Below are 21,986 nucleotides of genomic sequence, written 5' to 3'. Positions count from 1 at the left end.
CCCCACCTCTGTGCCGGGCACCGTGGGGCGACCGACACCCCTCACCCCAGGGGATCCACGTGACGTCCACACTGCCCTGCAGAGAACCCGCGTGTCTGTCCGGGTCGCACAGACAGAGAGGGGCAGAACCGGCCTGGATATCAGGCTATTGATCCCAAAGCCAGGGCCCTCGCCCCTCGGGACTCAGCCCGGGCTGGCCGTGCCGACCCCGCTCCCGGGCACCACGCTGGGCTGGCCGGCGGTGTGGCCGGGGTTCTGGAGCGCTGACTCCGAGGGAAGTGAACCACGCCAGCAGAAGACCCCGGCGTGGCCCCGATTCCTGCCGGACATCCTCCTGGGATCCCCCAGCCCCTCAGAGCCCACACATCCAAGACAAAACTCCGCATCGCAACCCCTTCCCGACCTGTGTCTGTTTTAAAGGTGACACAGTCCAGGACGCCTGGGGGCTCACTTGTTAACCATCTGACTTCGGCTCGGGTCACGATCAGGTCACAGTTTGTGAGTTTGAGCCCCGCTTCAGGTGAGCCCCACTTTTCCCCCCCCTCTCTCTCTCTGTCTCAAAACAAATTTAAAAAGAAATTAAAAACAATAAAGGCGACACAGTCCTGCCCCACCCACCTCATCACAGCCAGTCTGTCACCACCTCTCACGGCTGAAACATGGTGGCCGTTTATTGGGCGAAGAACGTTGCACCTGCGTTCTCCACGACCACCCTGCGGGCATCACTACCCCATTTCACGGGCACAGGGACGGAGGTGCTCGCCCGGCCACACAGCCCACCAGCCGGGCTGCGACCTGGCACGCCCGGGGCTGTGAAAACAAGCAGGAGGGGGCGACGCCGGGCTGGTGGCTACTCTCTAGGCCGAGCGGGCTCTCAGCGGAGAAGGGACAGCCCGCAGCGACCTGCACGTACAACCGGGGTACTCGGGGCGGAGACGGGGGTGGGGGGGGAGCCCACACCGCCTGCCCCCACCGCAGCCTGCTTCGGCCCCGACTTCCTCCCTGGAACCACGGCAGGGCCCTCCCGGCCAGCCTCCTGCTTCGGCCCTCCTACGGGCCTGCCGTGGCTTGGCCACAGTGCTGTGCCGCTCAAAGGCCTTCCCTCCCTCTCTGAGCCTTTAGACCCGAGTGCCTGCTGGGCAAGGCCCCGTGACCGGCTTCCACGCCCCTTTCCAGCCTTCTGTTCCCAACACTTCTGGAAAAACCCACGTCCTCCGCCCCTCCCTGAGAACACCCGAACACCCGGAACTCTTGGCTTCGGGCCTCAGCCAGACTGTCCCTTCTCCTTTGTCCCACAAAGCCTTACCGTCCTTCACAGCCCAGCCCAGCCCTCACTTCCTCCAAGAAGCCTCCAGACACGAAGAGGCACGGGCGCTGTACCTGCCACCGGTGCCCGCCTGCTGCGGCCTGACCATCCCAGACCACGTGCTGTCCGCCTGCGTCCCCCTCCGAGACCAGTGTCCGGCAGAGAGCGGGCGTCAGTGAAAGGCTGCCCGGTAGAGGGTCCTCAGCCCCTCAACATGTTGGTGCGGACCCTTCCCTGGCTGCAAGCCCTGCCTCTCCTGGGGGTCTTGAGCTCAGAGCAACACTCATCTCCCGTCGTGGCCACGGGGTAGCCCAGAAGGATCCTAGCAATGCCCGGGGCCGGCGCACCCTACTCTCCCCTGCGAGGTCTGCTCACCCAGCTCTGTCGCCCGCTCACGCGGCACAGAAATAATGGCCCTGCGTTTTCCTGCAAACTCCGTGTCCCAGATGGAGACCAGCCCCACGTGCTCAAGGAAATGCGAAACAAGAGGCCGGATGGAGCAGGTCTGGGAGGACACCGTGCAGCCTCGCGGGGGCAGGGGCGTCCTGGGCTCTCCCTCCCCCGAAGTGTCATTCGGGGCTGGGGCAGAAAGTCTACAGTCAGTCCCATGGCCTCTGGTCAGCACGTCGCAGCTGGCCGAGCGGCTCCTGGCCCCAGGTGGCTTCAGAGACTGTCCCACTTACGGACCTGACCTGGCCTGTGGGGAGGCCGTGAGACGCTAGGAACAAGGAAACGCCCACTGAGGCCAGTGTTGACCCGGGCCTTCCCGCCCCGGCCAGAGCCACTGAGCAGAGGGTGTCGCGAGGGTCCGACGCAGCATCGACCGGTTCTCGCCCGAGAGCCGGGGAGGGCCAGTCCCCCAAAGCAGGGTCTCCCAACCTCTGTGACATGTGGGGCCGGGCGATTCCTGTTGTGGGGACAGTGTGGCGTGTGGTGGGATGTCCACCAGCCACCGCCCCTCGAGATGTAACACCCCTCCCCGACTCGCAACAACCGATGATGATGTCAGCAGGCACCGCTGAGGGTGCCCCTGGGGAGCAAAGTCACCGCAGTTGGGCAGCCCTGACCTAGAGGCAGGGGGCTGGGTCCCAGGTGTCATGGGGGGCGCTATTCACTCTCCCCATCGATGGGGAACGAACCGGCCGCCCTGGAAGGAGGAAGGGCCGAGGGCCAGTCCTTCCTAAGTGTCCGGTCGCCGAGTCAGGTCCTGTGTCAACACCGCCTCACAAAACGGCAAGACAGGCACCGTCACCCCCTTCTCCACGTGGACAGACCCCAACGTTAAATCACCAAAGTCCCACGGCCGACAAGGCTCAGGGTCCCAGCGGGCCTGGGCTGCCGGAGCAGAGTGGCCCCGGTCCGCAGGTCCTGAGACCCTCGCCCTCCAGGCCCAGGTCCCGGCACGCGTAGACCGACGGAGGAGGCCTTAGGAGCGAGGAGGCCCCGAGTCCCCCCCACCCACCCAGCCGTCAGGGGGCAGGTATGGCGGCCCCGTGCATGGTCCCAGAGAGCCCTGGACACTGGGCTACATGGCAGTGAGCGCAAGGCTGGCAGGCCCTGCCACGGTGAGTCCTCTCCCTAATCCCGCCCCACGCCCTGGTCAGGTGATGCGCGGGAAAATTAGAAACGCAGATCTCGGCCATGCTAGGGGTGCTTTCCACCGCTCAGGACCCATTCATTCATCGAACTGCTCTGGGGTCAGCCTAGGGCAGGGAAACCTGACCTTGAAGCATGGTTCTGGCCCAGAAAGACCCCAGCGACCTCCCGTGGCCTCCGACCCGTGATCGTGGTGGTGCTGGAGGAACAGAGAACTGACGTGAATGCTGTTGAAATGTGGCCGGCGGCCACGAACCGTCCCCTGGAACGAACAGCAGGAGCCATCCATCCGCCACGGCGCAGGGGCCCAGGCAGAGCCTTCCACACCCTGGGCACGTCCTGTGACCTCCGACCACCTCTGGGGCTGCCACCCCCTGACCACCTCAAACCTCAGTCCAGCCCCAAATCCCACCTTCCCCCCAGTCTTCTCACATTTGTTTGGCCCTCTCCTGACTCCCCTCTGTCTCCCCGCCGCCCCTTCCCCAACACTACCACACCCCACATCCAATCCCCAACTTTCCAAGGATCCAACCATGTCTCACCCTCCCGCTGGTCCCGCCCCCATCCAAAGCACCACGACCCTCACGTGGCCAGCGGCCTTGCCTGGGTCCCTTTGCCCCACCCCCTCCTCTGTTCCCAACTCTGTGGCCAGAGGGATCCTATTAAAATGTATGTCAGACCTCACGACGCCCCTCAGAGACCCCACCTCACCCGGGGGAAGAGCCAATTCCCACAAGATGGACGCCGGCCACAAGACCACTGAGCCTGGCAACGTGGCCAGTGCAACAGGATTTCTAAGTATATTTCATTTCCGATAATTTACATTGAAAATCGACGGTCCATTCATTTATTGGAAAACTTGTAGACCTATCTGCAACAACTTGGGTGCGCAAGTCTTTTTTAGCCACAAATTTTGAACTCTAAAAGCAGGTCTGGGACTTCCTCTGAAGACCTGTGCCCCACCGAGGGTGCTGCAAGACGCACACCGGGTTTCAAAGACACGGTAGGAAAAGGAGAAATTAACTGTCTCAGCAATTCCTTCCATTGATTATGTGTTGAAGTGGTAATATTTTTACCATATCGGGTTAAATAAAAGAACATTAACGTGAATTTCAAATTTCCCTTTCACCTTCTCTAACACGGCTCCCGGACGGTGTGAAGTTCCAGACGTGGCCCGACTTCGGTCTACACGGGCGTGGCCGTCAGACGCTCAGATGTGGCCCCGCCCCGGCCTCTTTCCTCCTCCTCTTTCAGCTCCGGAAGACCCCTCATCACTTGTCACCTCTGGGGAGGCCCTCTCTGCCTCCCCACCCAGCTTTGCGTTTCTTCAGGGCATTTAACACCATCTAACGGAGCTCGTAGGTATATTACACAGTGTACTGTCAGTTTCACCTACTGAAATGTAAGTTCCCGGAGGCTGGTCTTTCTGTCTGCTGTGGTTTCCCCGCTCTGTCTGCAGAGCCTCCAACAATCTGGCCCATGATAGACGTTCAACCACATCCGCCAAATGCACAGAGTTATCTGTTTGCCTGCTGGGGTGCCTACTCAGCTGCAAATTTCTCAGGGGCAGTGCTAGCACATAGTAGGCTCTCGTGTGGTAGGCTGATCTGTTCCCAGGATCACGGGGGAAACAGAGGCGGCCTGGCCGCCACGGAAGGCAAAAACCAAGTAGCAAGGGTCCTTGAACCGCACACGCGCCCCCCTCCCCCCCCACCGCCCCAGGAAGGTACATGTCCTTTCCTTCCCATCGATTTTTATTCTCCCAGTGAGAAGACAAATCTGTTTCCCTTCCACCAAAAGGCCTCAAGCCACGGCTACTTACATTATAGTAATTAAATCCCTGCTGCTAGGAGAGCTCAGGAGTGAGCAGGCCTCATGCCAAGGGCTGGCCTGCAGGGAGGAGGCAGCAGGGAGGGAGGCTGGCCAGAAGGGCCTGTCTCTCTCAGCTGCTTCCCGAGTGACAAAATCCACTTAGCCACAATGCCTTCGCAGGCTTTCACTCCCGGGACAGGGGGTCTCGGAAGAGGACCAGCTCGGGGAACCCCAGCCTCCCCGGCTCACTCCCTGGGCCTCACCTCCCCACCGGAGTGGCTGTTCCAGCCACATCCTCACCTCTCCCATTTGCCAGATGACAAAACCAAGGCCGGGAGACAAGCCTCCCCACCCCAGCGCGGGGACGTCCTCTGCACCTGCACTCCCGACTGGCACTCAGCGCGGGCCCAAACCACATCACGTGCTCTGCTTGTGGGGTGTGCCATTCAATCCTCACAGTTGCCCCAGAAAGAGGGCTTCTGATTAACCCCCAAGGGTAAGAATAGAAACACCAAGACAACTCGCCCAAAGCCATGCACGCAGGCAGTGACGGAGGCAGGATTCAAACCCAGATCTGCTGTGTTCGGGGCCAGGCTCTCCTGGACAATGTACGCAGCAGGGCCGGCTGGGAGGCGGCTGCGGGCACATGAGAGACAGGGAGGTAGGGGGAGGACAGGCAGGAACGGAGACCCAGCAGGCCTCGTGCACCTGCTTCTGCCCCGCCCAGCCCGCCCGTGAGCCCCACGTCTTGCTCGGTCAGTGCTGGACCCCAGAGCCCAGCAGGACACCAGCACCTGTCGGCCTCCTGAGCCAGCTACAACTGGGGACCGAGGGTCAGGGAGCAGAGGGCAGGGAGCGGGTGGGTTCCTGGGACAGACATGGGCAGGACGGACCGAGGAGAGAGAGCCACGAACTGGGGCTCCACGAACGGGACGAGGCAGGGGGGTGGCTGCACAGAGACAGCAGGGGGTGGGGGGCGGCCCTGCCATTTGGGTTCTGGTGAGCACATGCGTCTGGACGTTTCTGATCACACGATGACAGTGTTGGGCCCTTCCCCTCCGGGCGAGGGTGGAGTCACGGCACCCCCACCCCCAGGTCTGGAGGCCGAGGTTCCAGAGGCTGACCACCCCCCCTCCCCCGCACAGACGCACAGCCAGGAAGCCCAAGAGAGGGGACGGGAACGCGGGGAAAGAACACACTGTCCCCCTGGGGGACCTCGGCCCCAGAGCCCAGCCTGCCCTGCCAGCCTCCCGGGGCTCCTGGAAAGTGAACAAATCCCTACTCCCAAACCCAAGGCTCTCCCCCTCCCCCGAGCTCCAATCACCCACGGGAGGGCCTGGGCCGGAGGGAGGGGGAGGCTGGCGGGGTGGACGCCTCCAGGAGCAGCACTTTGGCTTGAGAGGGCCAGGCCACGAGGTGGCCACACAGGGGGGTGGGCTTTGAGGGCACTCGTGGGTTCAGACCACAACTCCACTCCCTCCTGGCTGCGAGGCCCGGGGCAAGCCTCCTGACCTCTCTGAGCCTCGGGCGGGCCATCTGTCACTCGTGGGGGGGGGGGGGCTGTGTGAGGACTGAATGAGACAAGAGGCAGGAAAGCCCTGAGTCATGTCCCGGTCTGGCCTCGTCTTCACTCCTGAATAAGACTGCGTTGCTTCCCTCCTGAATAAGACTCATGTTCCTCTGAGCTGCTGGACAGGAACGTTACAGGCGGCCCTGCCCGGCCACAAGGAGACCCTCGGGACCCAGCCTCCACCCCGGACTTGCACTCGGCTCCAGACATTCCATCCCCCCTTGAGGCACCTGCCCCTCACCGGCGGGCAGGGCGGACCCGGTCTGTGGGTCTGTGTCTCATGCCGAACGTCCTTCCTTCCGGCTCAGCACCGCCACACTCCGGGAGCAGTGACAACGTCTGGTCCAGCCCAGAGCGGGAGGGCAGGGAGTCACGGGACCAGCTGAGGGATCCCGTGGGATCCCGTGGCCACTGGGCTCCGGGAAGAAAAAGCAGGCCTCGGAGACCTGCGCGGGCCTAGGAGCCCCCTGGGGCCAGGTCTAAGCCATGCTGAATCGCCCACCTCCAGCCTCAGCAAAAGGAATTACAGTCCCACTTTCCAGACAGAGGCCACTGATCAAGGCCACACAGCTGGACAGATCCGTGGTGGAAGGCTGAGCTGTTTCAGGAGGAGTCGGGGGAGAGCAACACATTCCAGAGGAGAGTCCCCCGTGGCTCACGCGGTGCTTACGGGCGCGGACCCCCGCAGTCCTGGGAGCTGGAACAGGGCCTCCCTGTAGCAGGTGTCCTGGGCCCCAGCCTCGCCCTGGCCTCTGGCCACGCCGAGAGGCCTCGGACAAGTCTCACAACTTCCCTGGGCCTCGCCGTCCTGCGAGGAGGAGCGTGGCCCCTGCTCCGCCCCCCTCACGGAGGTGGGCAGGGGCCACAGCCACCCAGGCCAGCACACCTGCAGGGCCGTGGAACGTGGCTGTCCGGCTTACAGGCTCCACTCCGGCCAGGTAGCCACCGGCTCCCCCGGGGCCCCCCTTCACGCCACCAACAACACGGCCACTCGGAGCCCCTCCAAAGGCAGTGGCCCGACCCAGGGTGGCGCACCCCGCCCGAGCCCTCATCTTGGAGGAAGGCGACATCACCTCGGTCAGCGGCTCCCGGCACTGCCACGTGGGGGCCTGTTCGGGCACTGGCTGAGCAAGCCGACCCCCGACCCAGTAGAGGCCAGAAAAGAGAAAACGTGGCTAAGCCCCAGTTCGTCAAAAGCAGGAACCTTCTCACAAAGGAGAACAGCTCTGCACAAATCCCTGCGAGGATGCAGCCAAGCAGGCGCCCGGCCAGGAAGGACTCCCCTCGTGGGCCACCGGGGGCGGGGTGGTGGGCGGGGGGCCACGAGGCCGCCGGGCCACGAGCACGCTCGCCCCACGTGCACACGGGGAACGCGAGGCCGGCAGAGTCTGAGGCGCCGGCCTCACGGTCACCCGGCAGCGAGGGGCTGCCCCAGGCCGGCCCCCGCTCCCCGCGGGCTGCCCCAGGACGGCCGCCAGCCTGCTGGGCTCCTCCATCTAAGAGTTCAAGCCGAACCAGACCACGATTCCCACGGGTGCCGCCCACCGGCCCGGGGCCCGGGCGCTCTCCAGGGCCGACACCAGCCAGACCAGCCCCCGGGGGAGCGACCTTTCAGGCGGGCAATCGGCCTCAAAATAGCAGGTGCCCATGTGCGTGTTATTTCGCGCATCACTTGCGTGCTGTCCATTTAGCGCTGCCGGGGCCCCACTCAGAACGCAACTCTTGTTACGTCGCCACCAAGTAGCCCCGTGGGGGGAAACGTGCCCCACGCAGGGCAGGCGCTGACCCCGGCACGACCTCCCCGCCCGCCGCAGCACAGAGCCCAGAAAGCCTCAACCCACAGGCCCCACATCCCTGAATTCCCTGTCACGGGTCTCAGAGGAAAGCCCGTCATCTCGAAGTCACACGAGAAAGCCCCTGCGCTTCCGCGGTCCCCTGGCTCTGTCCCAGGCGGCCCCCTGGCTGGCCCTCTCCCTGCCGCCCCTGCTCTCAGCCTCGTTCTGCCTGGTCATCGTGTGTCCCCCTGACCTTCCTCCTGGACGCTCGGCCTCTGGCCTGACTCCATAGGCTTATTTTTGTTCCCTCTCCACCTGTCCCGTTCGTACGGCCACACCCGGTCAGCTGTGCCCGGGCCACAGCTTACTGACTGTGAGCAGCAGAACTGGGTCCCACGAGACGAGGCCAGAAGCCCAGGCCAGGCTAGCGCCGCGGCCCCTCCTCCCAGGGAACGTCCTGCTTCCTCTCACGGCCCAGATGCGCCCATGCAGACCCGTCCGGGAACATGACCGGGGCTTGTCGTCCAAGGTGGGGGGGGGGGGGGCATCGGTTTCATCAGAAAGGGGGCACAGGCCACACGTGCTCACCTGCTCCAGAGCCACCGGTGTGGGAGGCGACCTGCGCGCCCACGGTCCTCCGAGTGGCTGTGGGTCGGCGGGAGCGCCATGTCGGCGCGGGGCTCCCCAGAGCAGCAGCGGGCACGTGTCAAGGCTGAGTACGCGCCCGGCTCCGCACCGGGTGCCGTGCTCCGGGCAGGGCCGAGACTCCCTCTCGCCGTCTGAGAAGTGAGTTTCAGATCCAGGAAACTCCCTGAGGACCCACCACCACATTCCACCAAGTCGGAACTCAAACCCAGAGCCCGAGCCCTTAACCACCACGCTGGGAGGTCGGCCGTGCCAATGCGTCACAACTCTGGGGACAGAAGGGCAGCGGGCAGGGCCCCCGCCAACTCGCCATGAAACGGACCCCACGCCCTCGTCCCTGGTGCAGGCATCCTGCTCCCCGCTTCCAGCCTCTAGGATGACACGTGGCCCCAGCAACCTTCCCGGGCCTCCCTCCTGGCCTCTGCACCCCTCAGCCCCGGCTCCTGAGACTCCTCGTTCCCAGAAAGGCGCCTGCCCGTGACGCTCCCATTCTGGTCTGCTTAACCCTCGGGGACCGTCCGCAGGGAGCCTCCCCAGTAGACGCTGCGGTCGGCCTGGGTGGGTGGCACCTGGGTGCGGGCCTGGCCGAGGACAGAGCTGGAGGACGGTGGCCTGTGCGGTCTTCGCAGTGGAACATCACAGACGCACACTCGGTGGGCTCAGAAAGCTCTGGGGCGGGGTGGGGGTCAGCGCCAGGGCCCTGCCCTCGTTTCTGAGCCGGAGAACCAGAGGCCTGGAGAGGTGAAGGGCCCTGACGACAGTTGCACGGCGAGTCAGAAGCAAGAGGGAAGCAGGCCAGCCTTTCTGTACCACTCACTGCCGCTCACAGGGCCAAACACGGCCTCACGTCGCCCAGGTAGGAAGCTGAGCCTCCAGGGTGAATGAAGAAGGCATTTCTAGAAGCAGGACGGAGAAGCTTTTGGAGGTTCCCTCCCTCAAACCCCCAGCAGAGGCGTGTGGCAACTCAGCACAGGGAGACGGCAGGTGCTGGGGCCCTGGGCTCTGGATCTAGAACCATCCCTCCTGACAGGGGCACCTGGCACGCCCACGCACCCCTGTGCACCCCGCTTCCCACCTGCGAACAGAGAGGCTTGTAGCGACCCAGGGCCACGGTGGGGTCGCGAGGAGCTGAAAGCATGGAAAAACCGCGAGCAGTGGACAAGCCGAGCCCACGGTCGCCCCCAGTGGGCACCCGGGTGGCCGGTACGGAGGAAGAGGCCCCCCGAGGAAGGGCAGGGGCCAGAGCCCGGGGCTGGCGCCAGGTTTGGGGGGCGGGGAGCCTCACGGCGAGGGCTCTCGTTCTGTCTGTAACCCCCACACCCGCCCTGTCCATCATCACCCGGGGGCAGTACGGCCAGGCCTCCAGCACCGCCCCGGGGCCTGTCCACCACCTCACCCGGCACCCAGGCTGCACCTGCCCCGCTCTCCCCGCCCCTCCCGGTACAGTTCCCTCCCTCCCAGTGTGGGGCACGCGGGTCTCCGGCCTGGCCACCTAGATCTGTCTCTCTGCGGAATCATAAACAGTTTCTCCGGCAGCAGCAGGCGAGGAAAGGCCTCAACTCGGGAGTCAGATGGGCCGAGGGCCCCGGGTTCTCACCCCAGCACCGCCACCCACTGACAGCGTCCGGCCTGGGGACTTCTCTATGAGGGGACGGGACCACACCCACGCCTCCCAGCACTCCAGCCAGGACAGAGGACAGCCATCGAGGCAGAGCACAGAGCGGCCCCTGCCTCCCCCTCGCCCAGCGGCCGGCACAGGGCCAGCCCCCAGCCCTCCTCCGGCACCCTTGCCTGCAGCCGAGCCCCTGGGGGGCCGGGGGCAGCCCGGGGGCGCCGCGGAACCCTGGCCTCCTCCTGGCCTCCTCCTCCAGACTTTCCTCCGCAGAAGAAAAGGCCCAGAACTTCCTCCCCGCGGCTCCGGGAACAGCGTGGCCTCCCAATCCCCCCCTCATTATTTAAAAAGGAATGACTGATTCTTTCCCTCTCCCTTCGGGGTTTGGAAAGAGAGAGAAGGAAAACAGGTCCGAATGAAGGGCGGGCCTGCCGCTGAGCCAGCACAGCGGAGCCTCCACGCTGCCCCCTCACAACCTCACTCTCTCATACGTACTCATTTTCTCCCCCAAATGTGCTTTACAAATAACTGCCACAGAACCAAAGCTCTGTCTTTTGATTTTACATTTGCATCCAGGCCGTGGCTTCTCTACGGCGGTTACTCGAATTTCCTTTCGGTTTGTGTTGCTTTACCTTCGATGTTTTGAAGTTACCTTCGCGGTCTTTGGACCGCGGCCTCGCCAGTGCCCCTCCCCGAAAGCTCTGTGAGGGGCAGGCGAGGGGGTCCCCCAGCTTTCCGACCAGCCTGCACAGCAGACACGCCCAGCGATGGACGCTGCTTGGGGGGCAGGTGGGGGGGCAGGCACCCCGAAGTCCCTCCCGGACGGTTACAAACAGCGTGACGATGCCCAAGGGGAAGCAGGTACCGTTGAGTCGTCCCCTCTGGGGTTACAAACGTTTGACTCAGCCGTAGGCCGTCGCGAAGCTCATAAATAAGGTCGCCACCACCCTGGGTGGGAGCAGGGCCTCGCTTCCACGCTCTCAGAGCGGCTCACGAGTCCTCCCTGGGCCAAGACACTCAGCGTGACCTCGGTGCAAAACAGACCCCCGGCTCCGACCCTCCCGCCTCCTGCCGCCGTGCCCTGCAGGCCGTGACGCAGGAGGGTCCGCGGAGGGCTCCGTCCCGTCCAGCAGCGCCAACACACCGGAAACCACAGGCACGGGCACCCCGAGGCCTCTGTCCGCAAACACGCCACCTACCCGCCCAACGCGGCTCCCGGGTCTGGCAGGAGGCGCGGGCCGGTCACCCCGCCGAGCCCGGCTGCCCCTCTGCCCTTACGCAGACGGGGGCTCCCCGCGCGGGGACCCGCGAACCTGCTCAGTCATCCGGGCTGGAGGCCGAGGGTGGACCCCCTGACCTCTGTGAGGTCAGCAAAGACACCCCACAAGTCGGCCCGAGGGGACCCCGTTTTCTTCGCAGCGCGGACGGCCAGGAGCCCAGGTCCCCCTGGGCGTGCGGAGAGGCCTGCCTCCCCCCCTCCCAGGTGTTCTGAAGGAGGAAGAGCGCCGGAGCCGGGGTGGGGGGAGGCCACGCGTGGGAGGAGACAGGCCAGGGGGACCCGTGGCCGCGGCAGCCCCTGCAGCAAGGCCAGGCAGGGGCAGCGGGAAGAGCAGCGGGGCCGGGCGGGCAGGCACCGGCGCCCCCGGCAGCGGTCAGTTCTGCCAGGGAGGTGAGCCCGGGGGGCGGGTAGGGGCTGGAGGTTGGGCACACACGGGGACAGAGACGGCTGCCTTGTGGCAGCAGCATTTCCGCCCCCCCCCCCCCGGTGGTCACAGCCGACACCAGAGGTCCCTGCGAGGAGCCCCCACGGGACCGGCCAGCCGGGGCTGGGGGCTCCTCGGCTCCGGGATGGAGGGGGCCGGGCCCTGTGGTCCCGGTGCACACAGCACAGCCGGAGGTGTGCCTCAGACCAACTCTGGAGGAACACGGAATGCCAGGGCGTCCCCAAAGCATCGCTGCCTCCGTCCTGACGGGCACAGTCGTGACACACCACATCCCTGGGAGCTCTCGGCGGGACCTCTAGCCCCGGCCCTGCCACGTTGTCTACACCCTTGACATAAACCACCTATTCGTTTTTAAACCCTAGACTCTTCGTCCAGTTCAGGGATAGCCCGGAACCAGTCGGAGCCCACGAGGGCCCCCTCGGGCACTTGTCTCTTACGGGGTGGGGGGGACTCATGGCCCTGCCCCTCCTGCCATCTGGACCCTGCTTTGGCCCACCTCCCGCCCCCCCCCCTTTCCTGCGTCACCTCAGGCTTGTGAGGAGGGGACCGAGGACCACTCTGGCCGACTTCTCACCTCCTCACTCTGGCTCCCTTTTGCATGAACTCTGAGCCTCAGGGCAGGGCCAGGTTCCGACTCCAGAGAGCCAGCCCCACGTGCAGATTCTCCCCCAGCGACAAGTATCGGCCAAAGACGCAAAGGGGGGTCCGCAGCCCCGTGGAGGAAAACAGACAGCTCCAGAAAGTTGCAGGTCTGGCACCGTCAGCCGCCTTCAGTCACTCGGGGAAGCAGCGGGGACCCCTCCGAGGGCCTGTGAGCGGGAAGCCCCCCACCCGTGCACGGCTACCAGCCCGCCCGGACTACGTCCACACGGGTCAGCAAAGCCGACCGGACACCCAGAGATCTCCAGAGAGAGAGAGAGCAGCCCAGCTTTCCCAGCTGGCGACACTCCTTCCTCGCCCAAACCCGCTGGCCACGGTAGAGCCTGGGGGCAGACGTGCCCTCCCTACCACCCACCTGCGATCGGAGGTGCTTCCAGCCCCTCTCAGAACTCCCCGACAAGGCGCAACTTCTCACGCCACTGACGAGCGTTAGCTCCCAGTCTGTCAAGGGCCCAGCTGATTCTGGAGCCAGAGTTGGTGGGAAAGACCCCTCTGCCCTCATCACCACTATTAATAACAATGACATGAGGCCCCGTGTTGGAGCCTTACACTTAGCAAGTTCGCTCTCCCCACCGACAGCTGGGGGACCGGCTCGCAGAAGTTACATGGCTTGTCCGAGACCACAGCTCTGGAAGCGACCGAGCTGGGATTCAACCTTCACTCTGATTCCCTAAAACGATCCTGTTTGTGTCTGGGACGAGAGGGGTAGCCGCCTTCCTCCTCCTGGGTCCACGAGCCCTGACACGGGAGACCCCAGGAAATGCTGCTTCCTGAATGACTCCATGCGCAGAAGGCAGACGGGAAGCCTGGCAGGCAGGGGAGCGGGTTAAAGGGAGCCTTGTTTCTACAGCCAGGGCTGTCCCAGGGGCACACAAGGCAGCCACCTCACCAGCTGGGCCCAGCAGGACCTTCCTGGTCATAACCCCTCGTGCCGCCTTGAGCGCCAGCGGTTTAGAAGCGGGGGACACCCAGCCCGTTGGCCCCCTGACCCTTGCTCCACACCAGACCCCGCTTCCTCCGGCTCCGGGTGAGGCCCTCTCCCTGCCCTGGCCCCTCTCCCGCCAGTGGCAACCCTCCTGTGACATGAAGACCACGCGCACAGACCTGCCCCAAGCCGGGTCCTCCGAAGAGCTCCGACCCCGGGGGTCACTGGGGTGCTGGTCTCTCCCCTTCCCCCCACCTCCTAGTCCCGGGGCCTTCATCATTCTCCCCCAGTGACGGCTCCTGGTCCCCACGGGTGGCTGGAAGGAGTCAGAGCCCCGCCGAGGGGGACAGCCCCTCCCCCACCCCAGCGCCTCCCCCCCCCCCCCCCCCCCCCGGCGGCCCTGAGAGCTGCAGCCTTCGGGCATGACTAAGTGAGCTGTTACTGCCGGGAACCCCACTCACTTCTGCTCTCTGAGGGGCTCAAACCCCGTGCTACGGACATGCAGCCAGCTGGGGCGGCCCCCTTTGAGCAGCCGGGGCCCTGGGGGACCCTCTGCACAGAAGGAAGTCTAGGTCCTGGCTACTCAGGTGGCTTGACGGCTCTGCCCGTGCCCTGCTGGAGAGAGAGGCTGGGGACAGGGAAATCCGATCAGCACCTCCTAGGTTTTTGCGGCTGGATCTCAACAAGGAATGTGACAGCCCCACAGCAGCTGGGCCCAGCCTGAAACAGGCTCTATTTGAAACCTCCAACAGCTGAACCCCTCCCAGCCACCCCCTGCCCGAAATGACAAATAGGAAGAGAAATCCAAGGGACAGGCCAGCACGCACACATGCACTCACACACCCTCCTCCCCAACAACAAATCGGGGGTGAGGGGTAGAGTGGGAAGAAATCCGCTTGTCCAATGAGTGCCCGGGTCCCCCGAGCCCTCCAGCCCGCAGCACGAGGGCCCCCAGCAGGCCGAGCGTGGCAGGAACCCACCTGCCGGGAATCACCACCACCCCCCCCACCCCCACCCCCGCCAAAGGCCGTGATCTCCGAGCCTGAGGCTGAAGCCCAGCCACCAGCCGCCCCGGCTGCGCACACGCTCCACCTGACTGATCCGGGAGCCCTGTCAGCCCATCTGAGGGAGAGGTGCTCCCCGGGGCTCAGGCCACGGCGGCACCCACCTGCTCTGCTGGGGACACCTGTAGCCATTTTCGGCAGGCGGCAGCAGCTTTATTCTGAGTGCTCTCTCCCGAGGGAAAGGACCGCGGGTTCCCTCCGCCCGTTTTCACCCGTGCCCCCCCCCCCCGGGAGACTCGGGTCACGGGTGCGTTTCTATTTTGCCCAAAGTCTGTCGGGGACGAGGAGGAAAAGAGAAACTTGGGAAGAGGGGGAGAAGCCGCAGAGAAGGGACAGGCATGGAGTCCCCACCCCCCACCCAGACATTTATTTCTCTTCCATCCTCGGGAAAATGGAGTGGAGCAGGGCGGGAGCGGAGGGGGAGTCGCGGGGACTGGCAGGCACATCAAGGCAGAGTGTAATTAATTGGTGCGTGAAGCCGCTGGGCTCCGCTTTGGTTCTCGTGAGCCAGGAGGAACAACGGTTTCTCAGAAGGGACTCTTTCAACCTCCCCGGCACAGAGTCTGCAACAGACACAGTGCACGGGGGCTGCTCCCCCCAGAAGGCGAGGAATGAATTCTCCCGGGGTTGGGAAAGCAAGCCAAGTTCGAGCGCTCCATCTAATTGAGCAAACGCCTCTCCCCACCACCGCCCTCCATCAATCTTCTCTCCCTTTCCTCTCCATCCACCTCTCTCTCTCTCTCTCTCTCTCCCCTCTCTCTCTGTTGCTACCTACATATTCCTTTTGTTCAAGGTATAAAGAGAAGCTGCAGCCCTACCTTTGAGTACAAACCCCAAGAGAGCTCGGTCTCTATCACCATGACAACAATTCCAAACATCCCAAAAATCAGAGCATAGTCACTGAGACGCTTCCTCTTTTCGAACAGGGCCCTCCTGTGTCCCAGCTTATAGCCAATGTTTTGGTTTTTCCGTTTGTTGGCTTTGGGGAAGGTGGCGCTGCCGGCGGCGGTGGCCGGGCCGGGGCCGGGGCCGGGGCCGGCGTGCTGGTGGTTGTGGGTGGCGTTGGGGGGGTGGAGCAGGGTCTGGTGGGTATGGTTGTCCTCCCGGGAGGAGATGATGATCTCGGGGGGGTTGCTGGGGCTGAAGAGCTGGAGGGGCTGGCCTTCGGGCTCGGCCTCGATGAGGTTCCTCCGGGAGGCGCTCAGCCGGCTCAGGGGCTTCATGACCCCCCCGCTGTACTTGCAGGAGCTCATGGCGATCTCCGTGAAGGGGTTGCTGTCCCGCCGGTGCGCCAGGGGCTGGCCTGCCGGTGCCGGCCGCCGCCAGCGGGCCCACTTGTGGCTGTGGAGCTTGGAGAGTGGCCGAGCAAGTGGTCATTGAGATTGAACTGGCTGCCTTGCCTGGAGGAGGGGCGGAGGGCAGCGGTGGAGTTGGCCGAAGGGGGCCCCTGAGCGTCGTGGGTGAGGAGTGCGGCAGGCCGGGCTGGACGGGCTGGCTCTGGACCTGGGCGAGCAGAGACAGGGGACGCGCTGGCTGCTGCTGGGGCTGCTGCGGAGGCTGCAGCAGGGGTCCCGGGGCTGCTGGGGGGCTGCTGGGGGCGGCGGCGGCGGCGGCGGCGGCTGCTCATCCCCGGACGACGGGCAGGGACCCTTGGGGTCTTCATCCAGGTCCCCCACCCCCGAGTCATGGAAGTGCCCAGAAGTGTCCATCTTGGGGCCTGGCTGGATTCCCTGCGGCACAACCCCCCACCCCAAAGCCACCCTCGCTCCGAAGATGTCCTCAGAGGCAGCCGGGCATCCAAGCCCCCAGCAGGTGTCCTGGCCCCGTCTTCGTTCTCTGGCTCCGGTTCTCTGGGGCTGCCCGGGGTCCAGACGCCGCCACTCAGGGGTGCATGGCCCTGGGCAGGAGGGGCCTGGGGCAAGAAGAAGCGGGGAAGGAACTCCGTCTCAGGAGGCGGCCCTCTGGGAGCGCGCACGGCCAGGCTCAGCCTCGCTCCTCGCGGGCTCAACAGCTCTGCTCTCCCCTCCCGCGGCCAGCGCTCCGCTGCAGGCCCAGCCCACTTGGTGGCAGCGGGGCTCATTGGCTCGGCTCGGGGCGCCGCCGCCTCCTGACTCCGCCCCCGCGCGGGCTCCTCCCCGGGGGAGGGGCCCGCCGCCCCCACCCCACCCCCCACCACCCCCCCACCCCCCACCCCCGGCCCGGGCCGCGCGGCGAGGGCTGGGAGCTGTAGTTTCCGCCGCCCCTCCCACCCCCACCCCCCCACCCCGGGCCGGCCCTCTCGGCTGCGACAGGTGTGGCACAAGCCCGCGAGGCGACGGGGACGTGCGCGCGCGCGGCGCGCTGGGGAGGAGGAGCGGGGCCTCGCAAGGAGGGGGCTGCGCACCCTGACGCGGGGGTGGGGCGGGCAGGCCGCCGGTCGTTACCCGCCAGGGTCGACCGCAGGTCGACCCCAGACGCCCGGGGACGTGGGCCTGGTGTCCCCAGTTCACAGCCTGATGCTCCGAGACGTTGAGCTACAGCTCCAGGGGTCACAGAGCAGACGGGCACCCCCCCCCCCCCCCCCCCCCCCCCCCCCCCCCCCCCGTCTCCCGACCCCAGGTGGGTAAGCTCACCTACTGAACGCCGGCAGTAAGCGTGCGGGCGCCTCTTTGTTACTTCCACCCCCCACTTCAACCCCATGCAAATGATGTCATCATTCTCCTTTTACAGATGAAAACTGAAGAACAGATCACACAAGCACAGGTAAGTAAATTGCCAGATGTCACCGGGCCGGTGGAGGGTGCTGGGATTTGAACCCAGGTCGGTGGGACCCACAGCTGCTATCCCGTCTGCCCGGACGCCTTTCCACTGTGCTGCTCAGGGCAAAGCGGGGCCTCCATGAAGTGGCCCGCGTGCTGGGAAGGAACCAGAGAAGGCTTGCAGGAAAACTGGCCTTCCCACAGCAGGGCGTGTGAAACAGAGCAGCTCCCGGGCGCTGCGGCGTCACCACAGCGCCTGGCAGGAAGACTGAACACCCCCCCCATCCCCCCCCACCCCCACCCCCCGCCGTGGCCACTCCCCCACCTGATCTGCCCTGTGGGGCCCTGAGAGTCAGAGCTGGGAACAGCTGCCCGCTTCCCAGGTTCAGAGCCATCATCAAGTATTTATTAAGCTCCCACTGTGTGCAAAGGGAGTTGCAAAGAGATGGGAGCGGAGCAGAATTCATTTCCCCTTCTAACCGCAGCTGATTTAGGGATCAGTGAGGAAGGGGAGGTGACGGGATCCCCGGGCACAGCCGGGGTTTCAGAGGGAGAAATGATTTTTCTGTCCAGGAAGGGGAAGGGCAGGAGAGCCGTACACCCCGGTATGTGCACACATGTGTGTACATAGGTGAGCGAGCACTGGCCCACGAGCATGCTCGTGTGCACACACGTGTGCACGCGCGCACGCATGCACACACACACAGTGGGTTTCTAAAGCAGCTCTCTTGAATGCCGAGCTGCAAGTGGACAGAGCTCCCAACAAACGGGCCAGAGAGCCCTCTGCGTGCCAGCCTCACCTCTGCAATCCCTGTTGGCTGCGATTAAGAGCTAAATATTACTTGTAATCTAAGCCACAACCCCAAAAACCCGAGTACGGCTGCACACAATAATCCCGATGGTTGTTGTTATCACCAGCGACGTGGTCGTTCCCCCTGCACCCCCACCCCGCCGGCACCAGCCATAGCGCCGGGGTCAGACCCGAGCCTGGCGTCTCCCGTGCTTGCCCATGGCCGTGCAGGCCCTCCAGAGCCCACCCGCCCTCCGCATGCCCTGCCCTGCCCTCCCTCCCCTTCCCCTCTGTCTTCTTGCTCTTCTCCCCCACCCCCATCCCCAGACAAAGCACCTGTTAGGCTTAATGATTTCCTAATAAATTAGTTGTTAGTAGCACAACGTGCGCCGTTAGCATCGGTTCTCAGTGGCAGATACAGCATCTGGGCTGTGAGAATCATTTTTCAGGGCCAGGCTCCTGGGCATTTCTGTGCCCCCTCCGGCACCGTGACCTGCCTCCCACTTCAGCTGACCCTTCTGGGCCAGCCTCCCGCCTCCGATTCTCCCGGCTGTGCCCCCTGGATCCAGACAAGGACTGTTAGACTATGTCCTGCTGTCATGGACAGCGTGGGGGGACCAAACTGTGCCAGAGCCGAAGGTCCACCGCAGACTCTTCTGGAAATGGCTGGAGCTGGACAGCGGAGCCACGGAATCGGCTCCTCCGCGCGGCCGCCCTGTTGGACTGGGGAGAGCGCAGAGCCCGGGCTTTAGTGGCCGAGAGCCCAGGCTGGAGTCCCCTCTGCCACACGGTGGCCGCGCGACCACAGGCAGCTAACCACCTTCTGATGTTCAGCTTCCCCTCGAAAAAACAAGATAAAAGTAGGGTCCCCGCCTCTCGGGGTTGGGGGGAGGGACAGATGCGAGCGGGTATTCGCGGGCCAGCCCACCGGACCACACTGGGAGCTGCTCAGCTCGGGCCCGGATGGCATCACCTCCCCCACCCTGGCCTGCCGCCTCGCCTGCCCTCCGCTGCTGTGGCCGAAGCCCCCCTTACACCCAGGTCCTCAGAACAACCAGTGACTTGGAGCCATCAGGCATTTTACAGAGGAGGAAACTGAGGCAGCAGGCAGGTTTTAAAATTTGCCCACAGTTACTAACGGGGACCTAGTGGCATGGCCAGAATCAAATCCAACCCCAAAGCCCCGGCACTTTCCACGTGTCCCGAAATCCACACCAGTAGGGCTCGGTCTTCTTGGTATTTATTAAACTAAACGGTATCACAGGAAGCCCTCAGGAGCTTATGGTCTCACCACAGAGGCTATACTTTCGTGGATGAAAAGGAGCCGCGACCGAGATCCCAAGTGTGGTGTAGACAGTACGGCTCATTGAAGGCGGAGGTAGCACACTGAGGCTTCGCGGGGGTGGTGGCGCTTGAGCCACAGGATGGGCTCTTCCTTCAGGCGAATCGGCCTCTTCAGTCTCCAGGCGCCTCAGAGACGCCTCGGGCTCGGTCCCAGCCCCCTGCAAGAAAGTAAATATCGCAAGAAAGCAAGCCAATGAATTTTCTGGCTTCCCCCTGCACATAAAAGTTATGTTCCCTCGGGGCGCCCGGGGGGCTCAGTCGGTTAGGCGTCCGACTCTCGATTTCAGCTCAGGTCATGATCTCCAAGTTTGTGAGTCCGGACTCCACGTCGGGCTCTGTGCTGTCAGCACGGAGCCTGCTTGGGATGCTCTGTCCTGCACGCTCGCTCTCTCCATCTCTCTCTCTCTCTGTCAAAAATAAATAAACTTTATTTTTAAAAAGTTATGTTTACACTACACTATAGTTTACTAAGTATGCAATAGCATCATGTCTACAAAAACCAACATATATACCTTAATTTAAAAATACCTTATCGCAGGGCACCTGGCTGAGTCCGTCAGGGGACATGTGACCCTCGATCTCAGGGATGTGAGTTCGAGCCCCATGCTGGGTATAGAGATTACTTGAAATCTTTTTGAAAAAGGCTTGATCGCTAAAAACTGCTAACCATCATCTGAACTTTCAACAAGTCGTACTCGCTGATGACAGATCACCATAACAAATATAATAATGAAAAAGTTTGAAATGTTGCAAAAATTACCAAAAGAGGACACAGAGACACAGAGGGAGCAAACGCTGCTACGAAAATGACACCGATAGACTTGCTCGACCCAGGGTTGCCACAAACCTTCCCTTTGCAAAGTAAAAACATGGAGTATCTGCAACACTCAATAAAGCAAGGGACCATAGATAGAGGGGCACCTGTTTAGAGACAAAGGCCAGCGGGTGCGGTGGGGCTTCTGGGCTCAGGGGAAGCGAGTGAGGCTGCACTCATCAAGCCCGGGAAGGAAGAGACGGCCTTTGGCCACCAGCCCCACACCAGGCTGCCCCTTGCCCCCACCTCCTCTCCACTCGCGCCCCACCGCCTCCCTCCTTAAGCCCCAATAATACCCGCTTCCAGGTCCTCCGACAAGCCATGCTTCCTTCTGCCCGGCATGCCCTTCTGTCCTCTTCATCTAACAGGTTTCTTTTTGCCCTTCAAGAGATGACTCACAGGTCTTCCTTCTAGAAAGCCTCCCCTGAGCTCCCCAAATCCAGATCAGGGGCCCTTCTTCTATACTTTCACGCCCTGTGCTCTATGCCCGTCTTTATCAAGCAGTGTGGCTGTTACCTGTTTGTGTGTCCTTTTCCCCCTTGACTGTGACCTTCTTGAGGATAGAAATGGTGTCTTGTCCATCACTGTATCTGCAGATCTTGCCCATAGTAGATGTTTCATAAAGGTGAACTGAACTGAAATTAAAATCCAGGAGAGGTCATTCAGAAGCCAACAAGAGGACGTTGTAGTATTTTCCACAACAAATAACCACCACGATTTCCCCGTCAGTAGAATGAGTGACGTAGAAGAGATGATACCTAAGATCACTGACCTTAAAGTCCCATAATCCGTGGTCTGTGGAAACTGTTACTGCCAAAGGTAGAACTGTCTGAAAATGGGGTTAAGGAAAGTAATGATTTGTGGCTTATATGGCTGTCTTTCCCACTAGACTGTGAACTCAATGAGCACAGAGAAGGGGCCTGATTTATTTTCTGTATCCCCAGAGCTAAGCAAGGATATACTCAATAAAGGTTTATTGGATGGATGGATGGATGAGGGGTGGGTGGATGGATGGGATAGACGGATGGAATTTAGATATAGGATAAATAATAATGAGTTTTTAGAAAATCCCATGAGGAGTGCTTGGGTGGCTCAGTTGGTTGAGCATCTGACTAGATTTTGGCTCAGGTCATGATCTCACAGTTTGTGATTGAGCCCTGCGTCAGGCTCTACACTGTGTGGAGCCTGCTTGGCATTCTCTCTCCCTCTGTCTGTCTCTCTCTCTCCCCCCCCCCCAATAAATAAATACACATTAGAGAGAGAGAGAGAAATAAAATAACAAGACTTGGCATTTAAGGGATACCCTTAACCTTCCAAGGAGAGACAGTATCAGAAAGTCAACCACACCCTCCCTCAGACCCTGGATGGTTGGGGCATCGGACCAAACAGCTTACTAGCCCATCCAGGTGCAGTCATTACCATGTTCTTATCTGGAAGCCTTGTTATTTTAATAATAAAAGCAACTCCAGGGTCTGAACAGCACTTGCACATGAAATACTCCATCCCGGGGCGCCTGGGTGGCTCAGTGGGTTAAGTGTCCGACTTCGACTCAGGTCACGATCTCGCGGTCCGTGAGATCGAGCCCCGCGTCGGGCTCTGGGCTGATGGCTC

The 21,986-nt window shown here is 62.8% G+C and overlaps 1 protein-coding gene and 2 long non-coding RNA genes across 3 annotated transcripts in view; 1 reads left to right on the top strand and 2 right to left on the bottom strand.

Moving 5' to 3' along the window:
* The window catches only part of KCNN3 (potassium calcium-activated channel subfamily N member 3), a 119,444-nt gene extending 101,884 nt beyond the window's left edge, over window positions 1–17,560 (bottom strand). The window contains 5 exon segments of the mRNA XM_023248059.2: window positions 15,508–15,989; window positions 15,992–16,135; window positions 16,138–16,263; window positions 16,266–16,601; window positions 17,302–17,560. Of these exon segments, the coding sequence (XP_023103827.2) occupies window positions 15,508–15,989; window positions 15,992–16,135; window positions 16,138–16,263; window positions 16,266–16,601; window positions 17,302–17,368 (1,155 nt within the window). The 5' untranslated portion in view covers window positions 17,369–17,560.
* Window positions 17,269–17,673, top strand: LOC109495845. Its single transcript, XR_002151592.3, has 3 exons — window positions 17,269–17,287; window positions 17,399–17,431; window positions 17,550–17,673. It is a non-coding gene; the product is annotated as an uncharacterized LOC109495845 (long non-coding RNA).
* Window positions 17,674–19,445: 1,772 nt separating this feature from the next.
* On the bottom strand, window positions 19,446–21,986 carry LOC109495481. Its single transcript, XR_002150893.3, has 4 exons — window positions 21,795–21,986; window positions 21,148–21,204; window positions 20,892–21,010; window positions 19,446–20,756 (listed from the first exon to the last, which is right to left on the bottom strand). It is a non-coding gene; the product is annotated as an uncharacterized LOC109495481 (long non-coding RNA).

This window comes from Felis catus, chromosome F1 (genome assembly GCF_018350175.1).
Source record: "Felis catus isolate Fca126 chromosome F1, F.catus_Fca126_mat1.0, whole genome shotgun sequence".
Classification (NCBI taxonomy): Eukaryota; Metazoa; Chordata; class Mammalia; order Carnivora; family Felidae; genus Felis; species Felis catus.
The sequence above is the reverse complement of the archived record's forward strand: the minus strand, read 5'-3'. Positions and strand labels throughout refer to the sequence as shown.